This window comes from Neolamprologus brichardi, chromosome 2 (assembly GCF_056152115.1).
Source record: "Neolamprologus brichardi isolate AB-2024 chromosome 2, ASM5615211v1, whole genome shotgun sequence".
NCBI lineage: Eukaryota > Metazoa > Chordata > Actinopteri > Cichliformes > Cichlidae > Neolamprologus > Neolamprologus brichardi.
The window spans coordinates 32,119,996-32,137,685 of record NC_142105.1 but is presented as its reverse complement, the minus strand read 5'-3'; the positions used below and the strand labels follow the sequence as shown (position 1 = coordinate 32,137,685).

The window sequence follows — 17,690 nt, the reverse complement described above, 5'->3', positions numbered from 1 at the left end:
TAAACCAGAAGTGATAGGATAAGAGGCAGGGTACAGCCTGGACAGCTCACCAGTCTGTCACGTAGAGACAAACAACCATTTGCACAATAAACACAATAAATAGCAATAGCATACACGTGGCGTGTGTGTAGTTGTCTGCCTCGTATAACTCCAGTGATTTTCCTGCAGTTTGAAATTTCCTGTGATTTTGTGAATTTCATGAGTCCAGCAACTAACCACTCTTACTAGATTGTATCATGTTATCTCAACAAGAACAAATTAAGTTGTTGAATTTCATACAGATCTTACATGATTTAATTACATTCAAGATAGAAACGTGAAGTTTTTGCATTCAAATTACAAGGTAGACTTTTTTAATGTAACAACCACCCAATTTACTTTTTTCGGTATACCGAAAAAAGTAGAGGCGGCTGCTCGACTTGACTGAGATGGATGCCTTCCTCAAATCACAATCACCCGTGCGGTGTCGCGAGATTTAACATCAACATATCACTCGAACATGATATGAACAATTTAATCTACCCTCTTTGCATATCATGTAGTTTCTGCACTATATAGTCAGTGTTGGGGAGTAAAGCAATACATGTACCGCTGTTACGTATTTAAAATACAAAATATGAGTAACTGTATTCCGTTACAGTTACCGTTTAAAACGGTGGTATTTAGAATACAGTTACTTTGTTGAAATAAATGGATTACACGGCGGTACTTCCCTGTTTCATATTGTCGCGGGTCAGGACTGTTTGGGTTTTGTTTGACAGCTACGTTCTGTTGTTCCAGGCGGCAGCGTTATGGTTGCCATGGTTACAGGGTGACGCTCTCTCTCTGCGTGTTTCCTGGGTGAGAGAGCGCCTGTTGTTGTTGTTGTGCTAAGCTAATAGGCAGAATGCTACAGGTATAGCTCTAAAGAATGTAGCATCATGGGCAGTGTAGTCCGTGCTGCAGGGAGAATGGACTGCCATACCCGTTATGTGTCTGTGAGCGAGGGAGGGAGAAAAAGGAAAAGTACGAGCTGTCATCGAGCAGAAACGGGAGCTGGAAGCATGTAAATATAATAATAACCACTGCAGCCAAGAAGAGAGCCTGACGAGCCCAGTTGTAAGTAAGCTATTAAGACTCGACTGTACACCGTGTTCGTGTTTTCCTCCAAAAACAATAAGTTCCGTTGGAGCAGCCTTTCAACGCCTCTCTCTGTCTCTCGCTAGCAAAGTTGACCCAGACAACAAAGTAAAGCTAGTTTTCAGCTGGACAGGAACCCACCGTATTAGTCAGAGGTCCCTTTACTACGGTTCGGAGCCGCGGACCTTCAGTAACAGTAATAAATCACAGCAATAGTACATTCATGTAGTTGTAAACAGCATGATAATATATTAAGTAATCCAAAGTATTCAGAATACGTTACTCTCATCGAGTAACGTAACGGAATACGTTACAGAATACATTTTGGGGCATGTAATCTGTAATGGAATACATTTTAAAAGTAACCTTCCCAACACTGTATATAGTTACACTTAACCTTAAAGCATGAGGCACTTGTGTGAAATACACGCAAGATCCTTACATAAAACCAAGAGATGGCCAATCCCTTTTTTTTCAGTGTATAGAGAATACAGCACAATGAGGGAGCAAAAACATGGAGTGTTCCTGTACTGAAATAATACACTGAAATATCCTGTTTATATACTGTAAGTGTTCAGACCCTTTGTTATGACACTGAGCTCTGGTGTGACCTATTTCCATCAAAGGTCACTAATATGCTTTCACAACCTCCAGTGTCTAATTAAATTTAGTCAGCGCCAAAGAGGGTTTGTGCCAAAGTAAAAAATGAGCTTTGAGGACAAGAACATTGTCTCTAGATGTAAGAGATGAGTTTCCTGGGGAAGGATGCTAGCATCAGCAGTATGTGGTCCAGTAAAAATAAGTAATTGGGACAGAGGGCCAATGCTGACCCCTGTGGTCACAGTTGATGAAATACAAGAAGAGGAGAGAGAAACCTCCAAAAGACAAATGTGCAGAAGCATGATGGACACCACCAGATGTTAAAGTTAACAGGTTACCAGGATGTTTTTATTTTACAGAAGTAGTCAGCATACCTTGCATATATTTTACATGTAAATGTTTTATTTAATATGAGTTTTTACTGATCAACAAACTGCAACAGTAACACAAAAAGAGTTGACTGGTGATTTCATACATGTTTGTCTCTAATTTAGAACATAACCAACTCTGGAGCAGCATAAGTTACCAGCTTGATATACCCAGGTAAGAGGTGATTTAGTTAGTAGAGAAACCCGAGGATTAACTGCAAAGCTACACTGCTTTCTTGTCCAAACTGCTGATTGGTACCCAGGAAAATAAATAACAAAAACTTAAATGGACAAGTGGCACAGAGGTGAGTTTTTAACACACATTTTGGAGACAGTAGCTCATATTTGTAGTTATTTTAGGTTGCATTTGGCCTGAATTGGTTGCCCTGACGCAGTGTGAGTGCATAAGCTCAGCCACAGGTCAACCTTATATGGGCCAAATGTCAGCTGTGCTGTTGTGTGTGCACCACATCTAGCCCACGTAATGTTTTTCAGATTCAAAACTGAGCTAAAAGTGAGATAAACAGCTCAAACTTTGCAACTAGAAGAGGTTCATCAACTGAATAAAGACATAAAAGAAGACTTTTATTTTGAGAAACGTGAATAACGAATGCAACAAAGTGACAACATGGTTTCTGAGTGTCTGACTTCATGAAATCTCTGAAGCTTTTTTGCCAAATGCCATTACCCTGGACACACAAACACACACACACATGATTTCGTTGTTGTGGCCTCTCCTCTGGGATGATGCGTGTTGGTGAAAATGCTCATATGAGTGCTTCACAACAAGACTAATCACGTGATGTCATAATGACTATGTCCACCTCTTTTTTACTATGTAAATGTGCCATCTTAGCTCACTTCCCTTCCGTATAAGCCAATGTTCCTGTAACTGGCTGCCACTTGCAAACAGAATATTTGCTGTGCTCATAAATATGGCTATGTGACAGGCATAACTGCATTAGGGAAAACCCCAAGGGATGTGCACGATATTCAAATATTTAAGTAGTCATTAAGTTATTTTTTGTGTTTTTTAAGTAACCATTTATGCAAATGTTTTTTGTTCTTAATGGTGCCTGGCAGACATTAGTTTGCTACTATCACACAAACATAACAGTAATGGACCAACAAAAATAAAACCAACAAAAATAGAGTTCAGCATGTGTGACATTGTGATGAAAGATATTTCTATAAATAGGAGAAAACACAAAGTCAAAGAATGAAAGCTGTCAAAAGTTTTTGTGTGAAATCCTTCAAAGAAACCAACAAAAAATGAGGTCCAGTGTAAACGCAGGTGAAACATGACTTTCAAATACAGCTGTAATTAATTAAACTGTTAAACTGGATACCATTGACACTTTTCACAAATTCAAATAAAGAAATAGGAGTGCATGTTGTGTTTTGGTGACAGGTATTGCATTGTGATTCGCTCATTTTTTTTATTCCACTATTCAATGAATGATGATCAGATCACTCTGAATTTTTCCAGAGAGTTGACTTGACTGTACCTCAGTTTTTCTAACCGCAGCATAAAAAGCTCTAATCCAGTTATTTAAAGATGTAGACTTATCTGCTTCTCATTAATCATCTTATTAATGAAGCTAAAGCTGTGCCTGTTTCTTTCACAGAAACTGTGATCACTAAAGGGAAAACCCCCAAAGTTGGAGATGTATGAAAAATGCACCACCATTTTTCCACACAAGCGTGAGAGGACCTCAAAAAGTGTTGGCAGGGCCAAAACATGTGAGCTACAGTAGTAGTACCATCATGCTGTTGTAAAACTAACATAGGATGTGTTTTTTTACATGTTTCTCACTTGAGTATAAAAGGTGCAGTATTCTAATCTGAATCAGACGTAATCTGATGCTAAAAGAGGAAGTGTCGATACAAACTAATGTTGCTAGAATGTTCTAGAGCAGCGGTCCCCAACCCCCAGGCCTCGGACCGGTACCGGTCCGCGAGAGTTGAGGCTCAGGTGTGAAATGTATAGTTTTCAGGGTTTTTATCGGTTTTCAGCGTTATTTTGTTATCGTTTTTATCGTTAACTCGGTTTTCCTGGGTCTTTTCACGTGTGTTATGAATAAATCTTCTTTTTTTCGGTACCGGTACTAGTTTTATTTTGTTGTATTTATCCGCGACACCTTAAAGGCCGGTCCATGAAAATATTGTCGGGCATAAACCGGTCCGTGGTGCAAAAAAGGTTGGAGACCGCTGGTCTAGAGTGTTTAAGGTAACCAACACAACCACATTGGCTGACTTGTGACGATTACTGGTTGATTGTGGCTGTTATGGCTGTTAATGGTTCTTCCATGTGCTAATAAGGCCATTGGTTGTTAAATGAATGAATTGATAAATTTCCAAAGTCTCAACAGATTTTGATCCACCATGTAACACCATCTGGAAAATGTCTGAACAACCTAATTTTTCAATATGGCAGTGATCACAAACAAAAAGCAGCCAATATCCAAAAGAAGAGCTTTAAATGTCCTTCGAGGAGTCTGGATAACTGTTCTTGGAGAGTACTTAAAGGAATGAGGAGGAAGGTTGTCATACCAAATATTGACTTTCAAACTTGTTAGAATTGTACAGACTCTGTATTTACATTTTTGAATGAAATGCTGTACCTATTTCCAGTTTTTCTAGCAGAATACAAAGAAATGAGGAGGGACTTGAGACGTTTGCACAGTACTGTATTAAAATTAATTGATCATCGTCATGAATAGGTGCACATTTAAAGAGGTTATTTCTCCAGACAAAGGCACAGGAAAGTAAACAGTGGCTGTAAATAGGCAGAGATTATATTAAATGAGAAATATGCATCTACAAAGAGAATCAGTATTTGAAAACTGATGCCAAAAAGGCTACTTAGGGCACACAAATTCCCAAATCATGAAGTTCTTCATTAAAAAATGACAACATCTGAAATCGAATCATAATCAAATTCAACCTGCAGCTTCACATAACTGGACTCGTGGTTCAGCAGCTTAGAGCCGCTCCTGCTGGTTGACTTGGGTTGCTGGGCAACTACTCTGTCAGCATGACTTGAAGGTGTGAAGACAAGCGTCGACACTTCACACCCTGCATCTGCATCTCTGGTCATTAAAAGCACATGACGGAGCCTTTCAAAGACAGTCTGATTGCTCTCAGAAAAGGCGTTTTCACCCACTTTGGTGAGCTTGTGGTGAAAAGAAGAGAAGAGGAAGAAAAACGATGCGATCATTGTTCTCTATGATAGAAAGATCTTTTATGTTTACCATGTATTTACTGTTAAACACTCCCATATTAATTTAACAGAAGTCTTCCGCTTATCACTACAATCCAAGCAGTGCTGCGTATTTAAGTTGAGGTACATACACACCTGTGGACTCTCTTAAATCTGACTATGAGTAGTTATTCACCTTCAAATAACCCGACCCTTTAGAAGAGCTTATCTTGGTGTAGTTCCAGATTAACTGTGATTCAGTGAAGGCAGATGAAGTTATGTCGGGTTGAGGTGCAGATCTGAGCTACAGCCAAGCGTGGTTTGTAATCTGGAAACACTAAGAGTATAAAAGATGGATGTAGCCACCTCGATGTCACCCACTGCTTATTTATGTCTCTTTTTTAAGAGCATTTCCTTTGTTGCTGTCTCTGTGTTTTGGCTGATCTCAGTGTGAAACAACCTGCTGTTAGCAAATGAGCATTATAATTGAATGTTTTAGTGAACAAATCTCATCAGTAAGCAGCATGAATATTTGTAGATTTCACTTGGATTTCTCACTCTTTGAAAAAAACGTTGGAAAAAAACGTATAATAGATGGATAGGCTTGTCCATTTTTTATGTGTGGAAGTAGAAAGTTGGCACTCAAGAACCAAACCCTAACCCTTGTTAAGGAAGAGAAATAGGGAGTATTTGAAACCCAACCAATTTATTTCTTAATTGTGATTTAACATAAAATGATCTTCCATCCATCCATTATGGACCTGCAACCTATCCAGGTGCCACGTGCACTTATGGACATCCTTATGTTTGAACATGGTGTTCATTATGGACAAACTGTTATTTGTACAGAAGTAAAAAACTTCACAACATTCAGGTTCAGATGAGGCAAGCCATTTCCCGTTCTGTCATCGCCTACGCGGTCATTGAAGTCTCCCAGTAGGACAATGGAGTCGCCAGATGGAGCATCCCTGAGCACCTGGGCCCCATGGATTAAGGCCTGACCACCAGGCGCTTTCCATCAAGTTCTTGGCTCCAGGCCTATCTCGGGCAGGGTACACAGGTCCCTTGCTCTTCTTGAGCAAGAGCAAGGGACCAGTCATTGGTCCATTGAATCGCTCTTTGTCTGCCTCCTCACTCAGGACTAATGTACCTTGGGAGCAGTGTTGGGAAGGTTACTTTTAAAATGTATTCCATTACAGATTACAGAATACATGCCCCAAAATGTATTCTGTAACGTATTCCGTTACGTTACTCAATGAGAGTAACGTATTCTGAATACTTTGGATTACTTAATATATTATCATGCTGTTTACAACTACATGAATGTACTATTGCTGTGATTTATTACTGTTACTGAAGGTCCACGGCTCCAAACCGTAGTAAAGGACCTCTGGCTAATACGGTGGGTTCTGTGTCGGGCTCGTAGCTGAAAACTAGCTTTACTTTGTTGTCTGGGTCAACTTTGCTAGCGAGAGACAGAGAGAGGCGTTGAAAGGCTGCTCCAACAGAACTTATTGTTTCAGAGGAAAACACGAACACGGTGTACAGTCGAGTCTTAACAGCTTACTTACAACTGGGCTCGTCAGGCTCTCTTCTTGGCTGCAGTGGTTATTATTATATTTACATGCTTCCAGCTCCCGTTTCTGCTCGATGACAGCTCGTACTTTTCCTTTTTCTCCCTCCCTCGCTCACAGACACATAACGGGTATGGCAGTCCATTCTCCCTGCAGCACGGACGACACTGCCTATGATGCTACATTCTTTCTATACTGGTAGCATTCTGCCTATTAGCTTAGCACAACAACAACAAAAGGCCTCTCTCACCCAGGAAACACGCAGAGAGAGAGAGAGTCACCCTGTAACCATGGCAACCGTAATAGAACGTAGGTGTCAAACAAAACCCAAACAGGCCTGACCCGCGACAATATGAAACAGGAAAGTACCGCCATGTAATCCATTTATTTCAGCAAAGTAACTGTATTCTGAATACCACCTTTTTAAACGGTAACTGTAACAGAATACAGTTACTCATATTTTGTATTTTAAATACGTAACGGCGGTACATGTATTCCGTTACTCCCCAACACTGCTTGGGAGACCCTTTAAGGAGGCAAAGGGATCGCTGGGACACACAAAGCGCTTCACCATGTCAAGGTGGTGATTCACAGAGGGGACAACAGCAACATGGCTTTCATTTTGTAAATTATCATCTCCATTGAAGTAACCTTTCATTCCCTTTGGCTTATCCAAATCTGCTCGGAGTAAATAAGATGATAAATCAGACTGCACTGCTACCAAATAAGAGAGTAGTGTCCCATGGTTTCTCTGTCAGATCTGGTTCTCACTTGTTACACTTGGTTACAGAAAAAGCCAAAAAAGAGGTGCTGCCCTAGTTCACTGTGGTTGAGCTAATAACTATTATGCTGGAAACTGCCTTTTGCTTTCTGTTCTGAAATGCTCTTACAAAAATGTCCAAAAAATTATTTTAAAAAGCATCTTTACGTGTCCGTGAGTGTAATCATAACAGCTGTGTCCGTAATAATGTTTTGTTGTTTTCTTTACACAAATTTCATTATGCATGAGTATTTTTATTTTTTCTTTACGTCAAACGTGCTAAGAGCTCTTATTTTGTTATCTCTGCAGCACTGTAGTCGCCCAAACGTCTGAATGCTTCTGACACTATGTGTTAGGTTGCACTGTCCAAATCAGCTGTTGCTTGTTGTTTTCATCCCCTTTGAGATCTTTTGCGAGATTGCTTGCCAACCTTTAACCGACTGACAGGAAACTAAAATAGGGCATCCTCTTATCATGTGGTTCTCCCCCCCTCGAAAATAACAAACTAAACTTGACTTGCATACTTCCCTCTTTACATTTACTGCCAGCCGTTTACTTCGCCTTGTCCTGCCAGCTCAGTGCGCACTCACAAGCGCACACATTTCTGAGTCACACAAGTTGTTTTTGTCTCAATGCTCCATTTCTCTCCTGTCAGGATGTGTCCGGTGGTTTTTGTTTTAACTCACTTGTCCCATAAACCACTCTGTGAGTAAATATGAATGAGTTTTTGGGTAATCTGATCAGCGGTTTTTGATTTTTTATGGCCTCCTGTAGCTGTAGCTGCAGCTGCAAAGCTGTTACTGAGTTGCTAAATATGTCAGCTCTAGCTGCCTTTCACTTCCACACTTCAGCTCAGTAAAACTGAAGCTAAACGACAGACTGCAAAATCAAAACCTTTTATTTGTCCTCAACATCATGAGCACACAAAGGAGGCTGACAACACAGATGTTAAGATACACAAGAGACGTTTTTACAGCCAGTAAACTTAACTGCAACTTTTTGCAGAAGTTCTAAAACGATACAGGGGTAGTAATGTTGTATAAGTGGCTGCGGGATGTCACTACAGCTGTGACACTGCAGCAAAAGATCATCAACATCTTTTGCTGATTAATATTCCTCCAGCCAGCTTTTACTTGACTTAACTTTTATCTTTAAAACTTTTTTTTAAAGATGATGAGAAACAGGTGATTGTGCACCATTTGATATGTGGTAACAGTCAACAGTGTTGTAATGAAATACTCATTAAGGTTGCATGTATCAGTTCAGTTTTGAGCCACAGAGAGCAAATAGCATGCGCTTGTGAGCAATACTTGTAACAAAACCACGAGTCTCCGTGCAGTCACCAAAAACAGGGTTTGCCTCTTCAGTTTCAGCGCGGCCACGTGACTTCCTGCTGGCTTCTGCAGTTTATTCGGCAGCAACAGAGCACACATCAGGCTTCCTCAGTTTTTTAATCAGACTCAGGCTGTGACCGCGTAGTCACAGAAATCCTCAGGTGATTAAAGCGGGTCCAACTTTCCCACAGCTTTCTGTCCGGGGAGATCTGAGGATCACAGCGGGAAAAGATGTTGAGGCGAAGGCCGTCAAATGCCTCAGAGAAGGAGCAGGTGCAGAAGAAGAAGGTGAGCTTTTTTTGGGTTGCTGTAATTCTTTGTTTTGATGTGTGTGTGCAGCTACACTTAGAAATGCTTATATTAAATAGAAAGTCATCGTTTTTATATTTGTTACTTTTTGTAGACTTTTGTTGCCACACACACTCGTTTGCACTTCGACATCAGCTGTCTTCTTTGTGTGCACATCTTTTCAACACAGGATGTCAGCTTAAGTTAGTTCAGACCTTTGCGGTTAAGCTGAACACACACGAACACACGAAACATGAGGAGCAGCTTTTTGCCTAAAACAGAATATTTCCTTTTCTAACTACCATTTTGGCTGCAGCCTCGGTGCATTTTTAGAAAAGTAAAGTTCCTCTATTCTGGCGGGGTGAATCATTGCTGCAGATGTAGTTTGAGTCAGAGAAGGCTCTGTGGCTTCTGCTGACTTTGTCTCCAGCTGCTATCAAGATAGTGAGCCTCCTACACTTGACACCAGTGCTCTTATTTTCCATGCAGCTCTCCACCCCGCGGTCGTTTTCACGCCGTGTCATTACACAACTCGCTGCGTTTGCTCTTCTCGTGTCACTGCTGCGGTTGTCGGCTTTAATAGAAGATTGATTTAGCCGAAAGGTCTGTGGCTGTTGAATAAAAACTGAGGATGGGAAAAAGAAACATTTGCCACCAGAACTCGTCATATTAAATGTCACTGAGGCCCAAGACTGCTGAAGGTTAAGCTTTGGTGGTTAAACTTTACAAGGTAGACCGTAAGCCACCGGTGCTGGCTGCATGTCTGCATTGATTGGCTGGCAGCAGTTGCTAAAGCTTTGCCAGTTTCCTGTGGTTTGAGCAGAGAGAGAAGGATGAGCTGCGATAATATGTTGCACGGCGGCGTGGTTAAATGGAAAATTAGACAAAAAGTTTCCACAACAGCTACAAGAAAGTCTAAATCTGGAAAATATGCAAAAAAATGAGTCAAATTTGGCTCTTTTGCTCAAAATTACTACAGCTTGAAAACTTCCACTTTGCCTTTCTGGTGTTTGAACTAAAATAAAAAGAATAAAAAAAAACAATGTTGTTGCGAGGATGAAATCATGTTCTTGTATATATTTTAGCTTTGGTGCTCACGTCCTTCCCCCAAAGGTCTCGTGTATGCCACTTTTGAAAACACAAGCTATTTATTGCAGAAACCCTAATGAATCTAGTCACACATCATTTCCTTTGTGTTTCCTGCTAAACAGCTGCAGTACCTTTGTAAAACCTTATCAGATGCAGCCACATCACCGTGCAGACGTTCAATTAGCCGTGACTTCAACTTCGATAACAGTGTGTGGAGAAACACCGGCACACATTACTTCTAAGAAACCCCTTCTGTTCACAAATTTGAGGAGATAAGATCGTACTAAGTTCAGCATTATCAGTTATTCCACAGAAAACCACTGAACAACTGTCTGATCCTCTTTGCTGTTCATGAGTTCATGATATTTAAGTGCAATGCACGTTTTGTTTGCAGCTCACCCTGCAGAGGTCCAGCAGCTTCAAGGATTTCATGAAGCCCAAGCCTACCTCTCCTGTTGTGTCAGAGAAGGAGTTCAGCTTGGAGGAGAATGTAAGTTTCTTCCCTGGGATTTGCACAAAACAAGCAAAATATACAAAAATACCTATTTTATCTCTTCTTTTAACTTCCTGAATAGCAGTTCCTCCAGATATTTTGTTACATTGTTCCTCGTCTCTCGTACTGTGGCCTTCTCTAAATAACGCCTCAACTAGAGGTCAAGTGGAAGCTTTTTTTCAGTTATGACTGTTACAGAAGTGCCCAGTTGGTGCTTCCTGATTTACACGTGTGAACAAATGATAACACTTTTAAAATTAACAGAATATATTAATAATTTCCCAGCAACATTGAGGTTACTGAGTGGAAGTTAGAGAGAAATGATTACAGAGGAAGTAAGAATGAGAAGCATTGCACAGAGCCCCAGATGACAACAGCATGCAGACAGGATGTCCTCCGGTCTAGTCAAGCAGAGAGCCTCTCCGTCCGAAAATCATAAATGGTATTCCCCCGAAGAGTGTAACCATTTAAATTTGGCCTTGTTTTTTTTCATTTACGTCAACTCTGAGCTTAAAACTTTCTGCTGAGAATTCATCTGTTACACCCCTGTCAGCGGTCTCTGCAGACGTGGGTTTGCCATTGTCATTGTGGTTGCTGAATGTTTACACTGCCGATAAACGGCAGCGCTTCTTCATGACAGTGTTTCATTAAGAATAAGTGCACGACAAGCTTCGAGGGCTTCTCCAGGGCCTAATTATTTCATATTTGTACCAAAATTGGCTTCAAATCAAAACATTTCTCACTGAATATGAGTGAATGGAGCTAAATTGACAAACTTATGGTTAGTTTGCAAATCTAGTATTGATTTTTAAATCAGGGAAGCCAAGCTTGACCCCCCAAAATTCTGTTAATATCAGCTGACTAAAGTGTTGTATAGGTTATGCCAAATACAAAGATAATTACCAATCAGCAAATCACTAATAAATACACTAAAGTCTGCAAAAATATCAAAACATCATCAAATAAACAATAATACAAATAAATAAGACCGCGTGATAAAACCCAGGAAACCTGCTCAACTACTACACGACTCAACTTTGAGCTTCTAAAAGCAGCTGGTTTACAGACCAGGTTAAGTAGGATGGCACAAAACCACTCAGGCTCTTGAAAGCAAATAGTAAAATTTTAAACTGGATCCTGCAATGGACTAGGAGTCAGTGCAGGGAGGCCAGTACAGGTGTGATGTGATCGCACCGTTTCTTTCCTGAGAGAAGACGAGCTTCTGTGTTTTGTTCACCCTGCAGGTGATAAAGTAACGACTGGTGAAGAAATAGAAATAATTACAACAGTTTAATCAGGAGGTAATGTGGACAGATGGTAGACTTCATTGAAAAAAGCTTGTCTTATGCTTCCAAACTACACCTGAGTAGCAGAACCAAAACAGAAACCTGTGGGTATTATTAGTAGAAGGTTATGGTGGTTGAACGTGACCACTAACCAGGTGGGTGCTGTTAGAAATTCTCTGCTGCTGCTCTTCATAACTCACCTGACAAATCTATTTTACTTACAGCAATTTAAGGATAAAACTGCATCTGTTGTCTTGATGTATTCTGTCTATTTGGCACTCTTTTTAATATTTAATGTTAAGTTTTTGGGCTACAGCTCTTGACTAAGCTCCCACTGTTGCTTTTTAGGATCTGCATGATACTAATAATCACTGTGATTAAGCTATGTGCCGTCTCGGCTGTTAACTACCTCAAAAGCCTGAAAACGACATTTTTAGATGTCAGTAATAAGCACGCAATTTCACACAGTTTGTCTGCAGACTCTCTAAAACTGTGCTTTCAAGCACCACAGTAGAGCGCTTGTGTGTCTGTGTGTGCGTGTTCGTGCTACAGAGAGACAGAGAAATGCTTTGTGGATGGCAGCAACATGTGTGCACACAAACCCCATTACCACAAATGCTCTTCTTAGTCTGTGAGAAAAAATTTATGACCTGGCTTCGATGCCACCGAGGAAATTCATGTCAGTGGCTTGGATTTTAATATTTTTTTTACTACTCTCAAACTTAATTCCAGTGACTTTAAATAACACTGAAAACTCATCTGGTGGTTTTCCCTTTTCTCCTTTTCTCCAGGTAGCGGATGGTATGACTGCAGAGGAAGCAGTGAAAAGTGGCAGCAAACTGGGGAAGAAGTGGCGCAATGTCATTTCACGCACCATGACCCGCAAAACGTCCAAGATGGTGCAGAAGGCTTTAGCTGAAGAAGGGGTAAAGACTGTTTAAGTTTCACAAAGTAATCCAAAGGTTAACATGTGATGCACACCTAAAAAAAAAGAAAAGAAAAAAAAAGTTCACACTACTACAAATTTGAATCTGTCTCCACCTTGTGGACAAATCCATGTACTGCAGAGGGGTTTATTCTTTTACCTTGCACAAAAACTTGCATGCAATGTTTTCTAGATTTAACTAAAATACAGCAAACTGCAGAATTTAATGTTACAGTTCAGCCAGTGCTGTGCACTCTTATTGTAATCAAGTATTTTAGATTTGTGGGGATGCTGATGTTTGGGTAAAGAGCCTGAATAAACCCTCCTCCACTGCTTCTGCTTTTTCATGTCTATCTCCTAGTTTGGTATAATGCTCACTCAGTTCAGAGCTCTAAATTTAGCAGACTGCCACCAATCTGTCATGTAAAGGTTAATGTCTGTTAGCACAAAGACAAGCCAGACTGTGTTTTTAAAGAAGAATTCACTTTTTTGCAAATCAATGACAGATGCCCTAAAGTATTTTCCAAGGTAATGAAACACGTTTGAGACAAAGATAATGAGACACTTCTTTGACGTTTTTATTATGTATGGGAGGTAAATGTGAACTGACCTCTGACCTGCACTGTTGTCCCCAGGGGGAGAGCGGTGAAGAGCTGTCTCCTGTCTCCTCCGACTGGCTTCCAGATCTGAGCGCAGGCCAGAGGACGTCGGTGTGCTCCACAGGCTCGGAGGACACCATGCCCAGCCCCATCAGCCGCCAGCTCTCTGGCAGTAAGTGTGAAACAAAATCACTACTTCAGGCTGTGTGAGAGGAACAGGAGTACACGGATGTGACAGACAGCGTGTGGCCCAAGGATACACTGAATACTTTTTTAGGGTGATATTAATTTTCTTTTAACAGCAAGACAATAATTATAATGATAAACTAGATTCTTGACTATCGAATTCTTTAAAGGAAGGATTTTTACTCAAGTAAAAACAGGAAAGGCTCTCCTCCCCTAAAAGTGCATTTTAATTTTAGATTTAAAGGAGGTCACTGACTCAGTCGACCGGATTTCCTCGGTCAGATGCATAGAGAGTCTTTGGCATTATAACTGTTAAAACAGTGTTAAAACGTTAGACCAGGCTTAACTTTGTTGCTGTTGGAGTAATTTAACAGAGGTAGAAAAGTTTCCCAAACAGGTGCTACTCAATCCCAAAGCTAAACTAAATTGTGAGTGCCACCGCTTTTCTTAATTGACACAATTTAAGGGATTTCATAATCACTTAACAAGCAAACGATGCCTAGTTTGATCGAGGCGAACCCAATCCTTATGAGGTTGCGTTAGGAAGGGTATAAAAAACTCTGCCAAATCAAACATGCGGAGCTACCCGCTGTGGCGAAACCACAGGGAGCAACTGAAAGTAGCAAGTTGATCATTTTACAGGTGACTGAAAAGGGAAGTTTTCCCTGTAAGATGTTCTTGTAACTGTTCAAGTCTTCAAAAGGCCGTGTTTCCCACTGGAGGAAAAGTGCTTTGACTTAATTATCCAGCATTCATAGTTAATAAGTCCAACCTAATATTATATATTTACGTTACAAATGCTATTTAGAGGTCTGATATCTTTGTAAAATGCCATATTACTTTAATAAAAGCCTGAAAAACCCTTTTATATCGTATAAAGGCCCAGTGTGCCATCGGCATGATTCCTGGACTCATACAGGGATGTTTACAGTGTGTTTAAACCTCTGGGGCAGAGGCGAAGGCCTCAGGATGAATCTGACCCAGCTTCTTATCTGTCCTCCTCAGACAGCGACAGACAGAGCCTGGACAGTGGATATAGCCAGAGGGACAGCATGCGACTGGAGGAGAACGGCGTTGCTTACAACGGCCCGTTCTGCGGCCGCGCTGTGGTCCACACCGACTTCACCCCCAGCCCCTACGATGTGGATTCGCTAAAACTCCAAGTGAGTCTCAGAGGGGGGAGTCTTCCTCACTGAGGCGTCCTCCAGGGAGCTTGTTAGCTGTGTAGAAGAAGACGGGTCATTTTGATTATCATCCGTGAAGGAAGAGTTTAATCTACAAGACCCTCCATTACTGGTTTGATAAAATATAATTTCAGTGCAGTTTATACAATGATGTGTGATCAGAAAAGTCTGCTTGAGGGGTTCTTAAAATATTTATAAACTCCTATTTTCAAAGCTTTTACACTGGTGATCATTATCTTAAATTACTGGATAGATTTTTGATCAAATATTGAGCAAAACTTTGAGATGATCGCAGACTTTAATTTAAACTCATAATTCTGCGAGTCTTTCGTGAGTTTCTTTTATCTCCTGTCAGGCTGCCAGTATTAATGCTCTCTCTTTTCATAGAAAGGGGACATCATCCACATCATCGAGAAGCCCCCCGTGGGCACCTGGACCGGGAAGCTCAACAACAAGGTGGGCTCCTTTAAGTTCATTTATGTGAACCTCCTGCCCGACGAAAGCCCCCCGACCAGGAGGAAACGCTGCAGCAGAAAAGCCAACCGAGCCAAATCCAAACCCAAAAGCCTGGAGGAAGTCCTGGACAGCATCGGCCTGATGGTGAGGGAAACTGCAGAGCAACTGTTGCGATGGTCACCTCTGTCTGATCGCAGAGATGTGAACCTTATTCTCTCTCGTGTTGCAGGAGCTGAGTTCTTTGCTGTCCATGCATGGTTTCCAGACTCTGGAGGACTTTGCAGGGCTGAAGGAGTCTCACCTGAACGAGCTGAACATCACAGACCCAGAGCAGCGCTCCAAGATCCTGAATGCCACTGAGCTGTTGAGAGACTGTAAGTTTATACACTGTGATGCTGCAAAGCTCATAATGTCTAATCAAAGGATGGTGATTTCAGGAGCACTTTGTCATTTTTTTATGCTTCAACTACACAATCAGGTGCACTTTATGGCTCACATTGTGTTATCAGTGCTTCGTCTTAATATCTTGGCTCATCTTTGCTGCAGAAGGACAGTTTGTGAATTTAAACTTTCTTTAAAATTCACTCAAAACCACTTCATATGACTCAGTATCTACTTCCCCTAAACCGCAATAACCTTTATTTGTATTATTTTGACCACAGTGATGACTGTCCATCAATTCCTAATAATTATGTAATATTATATAATATTACATAATTATTTATTATTTATTGTTATTTATTTATTATTTATTATTTATAATTATAATAATTACAGAGATGGTAATTATTATAATAATAATGCTAATATTATTAGCATTATTATTAGCACAATAATGCTAATATTATTAGCACAATAATGCTAATATTATTAGCACAATAATGCTAATATTATTAGCACAATAATGCTAATATTATTAGCACAATAATGCTAATATTATTAGCATAATAATGCTAATATTATTAGCATTATTAGCTCCATTATTAGAGTCGTTGCTCATTGAAACCACTCAAAGTAATTTAACCTGCAGCATATTAACTTATAGCTGGAGTTCATTTTCATACATACTACAATCACTTTGGTGAGATGTGAACGGATGGAAGTGATTATCTGTGCTGAGTTTCTTGAATCTGCAGCTGTTTGAGCATTAAATACTAGTAGTTTTGTCTCTTTTTTTAGCCATCTGACCCACAGATTTACTGTTTTGGTTCACTCTCTGCTGTCCCACCGTATTTATGCACTAACACAGCAGCAAATAACAGTCAGCTGCCTGCATGTAGTGGATTTCCCTCAGGAGGTTTGAGAGAACATAAACAATGCTGAACAGGAGTGAGCTAGGGTTTAGATTCACCAGGTGGACACAAAGTGACTCCGGATGAATGATTGTGTTGTTCTGTTACTGCTGGATGCTGAGCGAGATGAAAGGACCTGTCAGAGTTCAGGAAGAATAAAAAGGATGGGCGTAAACCTCTTTATATTAAACTGTGATTGTTTTTGTGCTTGTGTAGCTGAAGAAGAGTCGGAGCCAGAAGAGGAGGAGAAGGAGAAGGAGGAAACATCTGGGGAGGACGCCAAGGAGCCGCGGGATTCGGGTTGTTTTGAGAGCTCAGAGAATCTGGAGAGTGTACGCGAGGAGCCAAAGGTGGAGGAAGAGGTAGAGAACCGTGAGCCGGAGTCCGAGCAGCCACAAGAGAGCCAGACGGAGCAGCTGGAGGATGTGCAGGAGCAGCTGCAGGAGCTGACGGTGGACGAAGGATCTTGAGACGTGATGGACAACTTGTCAAACTTCTCTTACTCCTGGTCCTCTGGGTTTCTGTGGATGCAGATTTAATCCCACTGAAATATCTCTTCATGGTAGAAGAGCAGACTGTATGAACACAATAGTCACACAGCCATGGACTGTTGAGCGAGTGGCACAGTTTTGGTTTGTTCATCTGTCCTAGCTGGACACATTATTTTAAATGAATGTTTTTTTGTATTGTGTTGTTTGATTTATAAAGTTGTTTGTCATCATTTATCATAATGTATCTGAGCGTAACGGTACATATTAAAACCATCTTCATGGGACGTAGTCTCTGAGACTGCGTCTAAGAATGTAAAATACTGAAATGTAACTTGAATACAACTGCTGCAAGTTATAATGTATATTACAGCAGTTTTTAGGATGCAGTGATGTAAATATTAAAAAAAATTAAAGAAAATTTGTCATCAAGATGTGGATTCTGTA

The 17,690-nt window shown here is 40.6% G+C and overlaps 1 protein-coding gene across 2 annotated transcripts; it reads left to right on the top strand.

Moving 5' to 3' along the window:
- The first annotated feature begins 3,483 nt into the window (after nt 1–3,483).
- On the top strand, nt 3,484–17,690 carry sash3 (SAM and SH3 domain containing 3). 2 transcript variants are annotated; one of them, XM_087851466.1, is made up of 9 exons: nt 3,484–3,830; nt 9,149–9,245; nt 10,729–10,824; nt 12,905–13,039; nt 13,674–13,809; nt 14,829–14,986; nt 15,395–15,607; nt 15,693–15,837; nt 16,972–17,690. In XM_087851466.1, the coding sequence occupies exons 2-9, from the start codon at nt 9,189–9,191 to the stop codon at nt 17,223–17,225; spliced, it is 1,194 nt and encodes a 397-aa protein (XP_087707592.1). In that variant the 5' UTR covers nt 3,484–3,830; nt 9,149–9,188; the 3' UTR covers nt 17,226–17,690. The 2 variants fall into 2 exon arrangements, with proteins under 2 accessions (XP_087707592.1, XP_087707588.1); XM_087851462.1 differs by lacking the exon at nt 3,484–3,830 and having other exon boundaries at nt 8,958–9,245.